At 46.2% G+C, this 7,500-nt stretch overlaps 1 protein-coding gene across 1 annotated transcript in view; it reads right to left on the reverse strand.

Moving 5' to 3' along the window:
- LOC114460090 (thrombospondin type-1 domain-containing protein 7A-like) overlaps positions 1–7,500 on the reverse strand; it is a 289,728-nt gene that overhangs the window by 89,941 nt on the left and 192,287 nt on the right. The window contains 4 exon segments of the mRNA XM_028442124.1: positions 5,322–5,475; positions 5,551–5,684; positions 7,097–7,102; positions 7,203–7,381. Coding sequence (XP_028297925.1) covers positions 5,322–5,475; positions 5,551–5,684; positions 7,097–7,102; positions 7,203–7,381 — 473 coding nt within the window.

The following is a 7,500-nucleotide window of genomic DNA, read 5'->3' on the forward strand; positions in this document are numbered from 1 at the left end:
ATTATTTGAACTTTACTCCAGTCAGGAGGTGGCCACAAGCCACTCCTACAATGACCAATTTTTATCTCTATTTTTCAAATTAGCCAAGCAGCTTTTCCGTTTTATTGGAGCCAATCCAATGTTTATAGCGTTCAATGAGTAGAAACAAACTCTAGCATCTTTCATTTGAAAACTTGGTTGGTTTAGGAGTTGGTGCCGTACGAGGAGGTCGAGAACCGTAACCCATCCAGGCAGACGGTATCCAAACGAGCTCGTACAGCGAATGCATATGACGCAATATAATGCGGAAGACGTATTCCTCAGGTTGGCTGGGTAAGTGTATGAATGAGTGGTGTATACCGGCAAAATGTTTGCAACTCGGAGAAAACTATGGATGGAAAAGGAGTTGAGCAGCGGCCAAGTGTGCACCCATGGCGGCTGCGGTGGCTGATGAAAAGAACCCTGAGGACCGTGGTAAACGGATGAAACGGTAAGGAAAAGCTGGTCTGAGTGAGTCCGAATGTATATGTGTGCGTTATCGTCGTGGCCCCCCCCCGCACTAGCTGACGGGGCTACTCCGTCACACCTTCCTCCCTCTCCCCAAGGTTGCCAAGGTTGGGCAACCTGGAAAGGTAGTCCGCCACAACGTTGTTTATGCCCTTGCGATGACGGACCTCGAACTTGAAATGCTGTAAGGACAGATACCACCTTGTCAGCCTACTGTTGTGGTCTTTCATGCTGTTAATCCAGGTGAGTGCGCGGTGATCCGTTTCAAGGACAAACTCTCACCCAAGGAGATAGTAGCGGAGACTCTCTAGTGCCCATTTGATGGCCAGACCCTCTTTTTCTACCACCGAGTATCTGCCCTCTCGAGGTAAAAGCTTCCTGCTCAGGTAGAGAATGGGCCGCTCCTCTCCTGGATCACCTTGAGCCAGGACCGCACCAAGGCCAACTCCAGAAGCGTCAACCTGCACTAAGAAACCCTTGGTGAAATCTGGACTTTGGAGGACTGGAGACGAACACAAGCACTCCTTCAAAGTCCGGAAAGCTGTTTCGCATTGTTCTGTCCAGACCACCGGATTCCTTTGGTCTTTCGCAGTTAGTGCGGTGAGTGGAGAAGCAATGGTGGCGAACTGTGGCACGAAGCGTCTGTACCACCCAGCAAGACCCAAGAAAGCCCTCACCTCCTTCTTTGTTCTCGGTCTGGGACAGTTCCGCAGTGCCTCCACCTTGTCGACTTGGGGTCGCACCTGACCTTGACCCAGTTGATAACCCAGGTAGCGCACCTCTTCTCGGGCCCACTCACATTTCTTGAGATTGAGTTTAAGCCCTGCGGCCTGAATCTTCCCCAAGACTTTCGTCAGATGGACCAAATGCTCCTCCCATGTCCGACTGTAGATCACAACGTCATCCAAGTACGCCGCACTACACTCTTCGCACCCTTGCAGCACCTTGTCCATGAGCCGTTGGAAAGTGGCGGGTGCTCCGTTTAGACCAAACGGCATGACGGTAAACTGGAAGAGCCCTGCTGGAGTACGAAAGGCAGTATAAGGTTGGCTGGCCAAATCCAAAGGCACCTGCCAATACCCTTTGCACAGGTCGAGAGTAGTGATGAAGGTCGCTGACCCAATCCGTTCCAACAGCTCGTCAATCCTGGGCATGGGGTAGGCATCGAACTCTGACACAGCGTTAAGCTTGCGAAAGTCAATGCAGATTCATCGTGTACCATCCTTCTTATACACTATCACGACTGGACTGCACCATTCAGAGTTAGATGGCTCGATGACTCCAAGCTGCAGCATCGTCTCTATCTCAACCTTCAGCTGCTCCACCAACTTCTGAGGGATGCGATAGGGCCGCTGGCGACATGGATGAGAGTCCTTCAGTCGGATAGTGTGCTCAATCAACAAAGTTTTTCCTGGCTTGGCAGAGAACAGAGAGGGTAAATCATAAAACAGCTGCTGGAGCTGGGTACCCAGTTCAGCAGTGAGGTGGGAGAGATCAGGTCGGTTCCCAACTTCAGCGACAAGGCCAACATCTAGATCCTCCTCTTCTTCCACTGCTTGGACCAGGAGGGCAGCATTAGGAACTGGAACAGCAGGATCTTTCCACTCTTTCAGCAGGTTGATATGATATGTTTGTTTGGCCTTCTTCTTTTCAGGGTGATGGATCTCGTACGCCGTGTTATGACATATGGGCCCTGCCACTTGGCCAAAAGCTTGCAGTTCGAGGAGGAAAGTAACAGCAGTACCCTCTGTCCCGGCTCAAAGCTCCGGTTCCGAGCTTGTTTGTCGTACAACCTCTTTTGTTTCTCCTGGGCCTCCCGCAGGTTCTCAGCAGCCTCCTCCTGATACTGAGCCAGCCGGTCCCTCATCTGGAGGACAAACTGCACGACCCCTTGTTCGCTGGCTTTGGACTTTGAGGATGTCCACATGGAGTTGAGCAAGTCCAATGGGCCCTGTACATCCCACCCATACAACAGTTCAAAGGGTGAGAAGCCCGTCGAGGCCTGGGGCACCTCACGGTAAGCAAACAACAGGAACGGGAGCCAGCAATCCCAATCCTTCCCGGAGTCATCAACAAACTTCTGGAGCATTTTCTTTAGGGTCTGATTAAACCGCTCCACTAACCCATCCGTCTGTGGATGGTAGGGTGTAGTTTTGAGAGCGGTAACGCCCAGTTGCTGGTGGAACAGTTGGAGCATCCGGGAAGTGAAGTTTGTTCCTTGATCCGTCAATATCTCTTCCGGTATTCCGACCCGAGAAAAGAGCTGAATTAGAGCCCTGAGCACACTTGAAGCTGTGATAGTCCGAAGAGGGAATGCCTCGGGAAACCGGGTGGCGTAGTCACACACGACCAGGATGTATTGATGACCTCGGCCGCTCCGGGCAATGGACCAACTATATCCATGGCAATCCGTCGGAATGGTTCTGCGATGATGGGAAGCGGTTGGAGTAGCGCCCTGTCAGATTTGCGAGGAGAACCAGTTAGCTGGCAGATAGGACATGTGCGACAGTAAGTTTGTATGTCAGTGTACATGCCCGGCCAAAAAAATCGAGTGCTTATCTGTAGGTATGTTTTGTGCCGACCGAGATGTCCGGCCTAGGGCAGGGTGTGCGCGAGTCGCATCACTAACTGTCGGCAACTAGCGGGAATAACTAAACGTTTGCAACCATCATTACAAGCATACAGAACATCATTTTCGATCACAAACTGTTCTTTACCCGAAAAGGAAGGGTGTGTGCTGGTCAGCACCTTCTCAAATAAACATTTTAGTGAAAGATCCTGTCTCTGCAAATTGGCAATATTATCAGGTACTTCCCACAGCCCATCAACAGTTAAGTCCTTGGTATCATGCACAGTACACCCCAACCCTTTCTCAAAACGCCTCTGCCGCCGGGATTTGCGTAGTCCCTTGGTCCCTCCCTCGCACAGACTACCATCCAAGTCAGGCAGAGGTTGGAGACCAGCAACTTTGGCTTGAGTTCGGGTAACGACAGGACACACCACATTCCCCATGACCACCCCCCTAGAGTCACTTCCGGGCACCGGCAAGAGGTCCATTAGCAGAGGGAAATCCGTTCCCAGGATTAAGTCCTTTGGCAGATTGTCGACTACTGCCACAGTCATGAGATACTGTTGCCCCTCGATCTCAACAGAGACCTCTGTTTTGGGGTAAACATGACAATCCCCGTGAACACAAACAATGTTTGTCTTGGAATGATAGTCTATATTGCTGACAGGAACCAAACTCCTTTTGATCAGGGAGGTGAAGCTCCCACTGTCAAGCAGTGCTATAGCCTGCTGACCGTTCACAAAAACCAGTCTCTCAGTTCTTAGTGTAAGTTGACTTCCCCCTTGCTCATTCTCAACACGAGGGGCATGACACGCTCCCGTAAGTTTAGTTTTACGCATCCTTCGACTAGCCATATCCCACTTCTGACACCAATTGTTGTGGGTTCGATACAAGAAAATGATATGACTTAGTCAGACTCGTGTTCGGGTGAATTTATTGTGCAGGTCCGCCCAAAAGTACAAACAAAAAAAAAATGACTTTGCCAAAACCAGATCCAAGTGTACTTCTTTCTATAATAATTACAATATTTACAATATTTACAGCCTGCTTCGTCTTTGCCAAGAATTGGTACCTTCCATGTACTCAGCTCCCCCTTCAAGCACACACAACCCTCCTGTCGTGTTGAAGGCCCTTTATATAGCCTGAGGCCCCGCCCCAACACAATGAAAAGAAAGAAAACCAACAGTCTCTCTACACACAGAAACGAAATCACAAGATAAGTATTTTTAACGGCTCAAAAATTCCCCAAAAGAGAAAATAAAATAATTCTGTACTAAAACCGTAAAGTCACCTGACGTCCCGTGACGTCACTCATGCGCGCCCTGCATATGACGCAATATAATGCGGAAGACGTATTCACTCAGGTTGGCTGGGTAAGTGTATGAATGAGTGGTGTAAACCGGTGAAATGTTTGCAACTCGGAGAAAACTATGGATGGAAAAGGAGTTGAGCAGCGGCCAAGTGTCCACCCATGGCGGCTGCGGTGGCTGATGACACGAACCCTGAGGACCGTAGTAACGGATGAAACGGTAAGGAAAAGCTGGTCTGAGGGAGTGTGAATGTATATGTGTGCGTTATCGTCGTGGCCCCCCCCCCGCACTAGCTGACGGGGCTACTCCGTCACAAGCGTTTTCTCCACTCGCTGCTGGTTCGAGGAAGCGTAAAAACCGCACGCACACACAAGTCTGGCAAAAGGTGGTTTATAACCTCACAAATTCTCTCAATCAAAAATTCTAGATTCATAGTCCATAAATTTAATTTGGTAAAGTTTTAATAATTTAATGACTTTTACTTCTACCTTCTTCTCTTCCTAATGCGTTAGAAACTCCATAGAAACCATTACACAAACTAAATAAAATTCATGATTTGTACATATTAAAAGATCTGTGTACATAATAAATCAATGAATCAACATTAACGTGTTAATAATTGTGAAACTGCCTAATATTTATCATCATCATGTTTGTAACCTGTGAATACTGTTTGTAAAATAAACTTATATTAAACCTCTGTTACTGACGTCAAGAATCCACACCATAAAAAGGGAACTGTAACAATGAATTAAAAGAAAGTGATCTAGAACACTTAAAAACTCAATTCTACATGGAACCTCTGGCAAACGAACACCATTAATAAATAATAATTATTTTTAAATATGATTAACCTGTTCCCCCATACAATCAACAGGAAACACTAATGTTCAGTGAAAAGATGGATAAGAAGTGTTGGATGGAGCCTGAATGGATGGTTGTGTAAGGGGTCTCACCAGAACACAGCGGTTCCAGGAGCTCCAGTCGTTGAGGACACAGTCCTCTGGACACGGGAGACGACTCTCTCTGGCCCCCAGGGGCATGTCCTCAGGGTCACACAGGTAGTCCTCTACAGCCTCAGACGGGCCCTCTATGGTGTTCAACATGCACCTGAGGGGGAGTGGCTTAGTGTGAAGGACAGCTGTGTGTGTGTCTCTCTGTGTGTGTGTGTGTGTGTGTGTGTACCTAACTCTCCTGGTCTGAACCCCTTCTCCACAGTTCTCCTTCAGGTCAACGTTGCTGACCTTCCAAACACTCCAGGGTTCGTCCACCCACACATATTGGTTACAGTCACTGTGACACGGGACCTCCTCGTACACCTGGGGACACGCATAACAACACAACAACACCTCGTACACCTAAGGGGTATTCCATAAAGGAGGTTTAACAAACTCTGAGTCTATCCATAAACTCTAGGTCAACATACCCTCCATGGTAAACTCTGTGTATCTGATTCATTACAGCTGGTATGAAGTGGATCAATAAACCCTGAGTATGTAAACCTTGGGTTAATGACGTGCACGTGATAAAAAGCCATCATCAATGGATCAAAGAATACTCAAACTGCCATGACAACCAAACGGAAGATAGTGATTTATTCACCCTGATGGTGAAATAAGCTGGTGTTTGATGAATATGATCCTGTTCTAAAGATGTGTTCAGTCTTCAGTGATTATAGTGATTAAATCACCTGTAATTAGTAACACTTTATGATCACTTCATCACTTTATCTCTTCAGTGACGTAACGAGTGGTGAATAATAATAATAATAAAATGTGTCTGAGGAGACGTGTCAGCATCATAGGATGTCTGCATAGAGAGTCCTCCTGTTACACTGGATATAAACACAGTGACTGATGCTTCATATCTAATCATTTATATTGATTTTAATGTAATATTATCACCAGATTCATCTCAACATCCTAAAAAATGTCATGAAAAAACACTGAAGCGGGACGCGAACCCACAACACTTCACTGCGCGATCATAACTTCGAAGATATAAGATCTACAGATTTAACTGTATAATAATATAAAACAATAATCAAGCCTTAAAAGTGTATTAATTTAAATGATCATCTCCTCCTTTATATTATCTACAGGTTTGTATTCAGTGAACTTTACTACAGACGTCAGTAGATGTTTTAATGTAGATCAACCTCTCAGTGTGTTTCACTAAATGATCTACATCTACAATGTTAGAAAGAAAACTACTGTTATCACAATAAATCAACACAACATTAGTAATGATGTGAACACGTCTGTGGTGTGTGATGTCACTAATGTGTTTCAGAGAAAAGTGTTAAGGTTCATTAAAGTGTTCAGGTGGGCGGAGCCAGGTAGAAACCCAGGGTTTCTTTGATAAAACCTGTCAGTGACCAGGTTTAGTTCATGGACAATGTTGCCATGGTAACATACTCAGAGATAAACATACTGTACCTCATGTTTAGGAATGAGATACTCAGAGTTTGAACATAACCTGTTTTATGGAATAAACCTCTGGGGACATGCACAACAACACAACAACAATAACAAATAACAAAACCAGAACCTAAAAAACAAAATACTTTTATGAGATAAAGGAAAGGCAAATGTACTTGTCCTGTGCATTTTATACACAAGACAATTCCAAGTGCAACAGCAAACATTAAACAATTTAAAAATCCATAAAAAGATGAAATAAACAATGTAAATATAAATCTATCTGACCTGTGACCATAGCTGTCTCTTACCTGAGCCTGTGGCAGCATGGGAGCATTGACAGGAAACAGAAGAGAGGTCAGAGGTCACATAGAGGAGGAGCTTCATGCTCACTCAGGGAAGTGGGCGGGGCCTCACCTGGTTGACGCGGTCCATTTTGGGGCAGGGTCGTCCTCCGTTGTACGGTTTCTCTCTCAGCCACTTGGAGCGAACTTTGACCCCGCTCCCACAGGACTTACTGCAGCGGGACCAGTTGGACCACTCACTGAGTTTACAGTCAGACGCACATGGAACAACACACGCCTCCTCGATGTAGCCTAGCAACCAGCAGACACAGGAACAGGAAGTACCAGGAGATTACTTCCTGTAACATTTAAAAACTGTTTGATTATCCAGAATCTAATTGTAAAAAACTGTACACCAGTTTCACCTATTG

The sequence above is a fragment of the Gouania willdenowi genome, unplaced genomic scaffold (genome assembly GCF_900634775.1).
Source record: "Gouania willdenowi unplaced genomic scaffold, fGouWil2.1 scaffold_3_arrow_ctg1, whole genome shotgun sequence".
Taxonomy (NCBI): Eukaryota; Metazoa; Chordata; class Actinopteri; order Blenniiformes; family Gobiesocidae; genus Gouania; species Gouania willdenowi.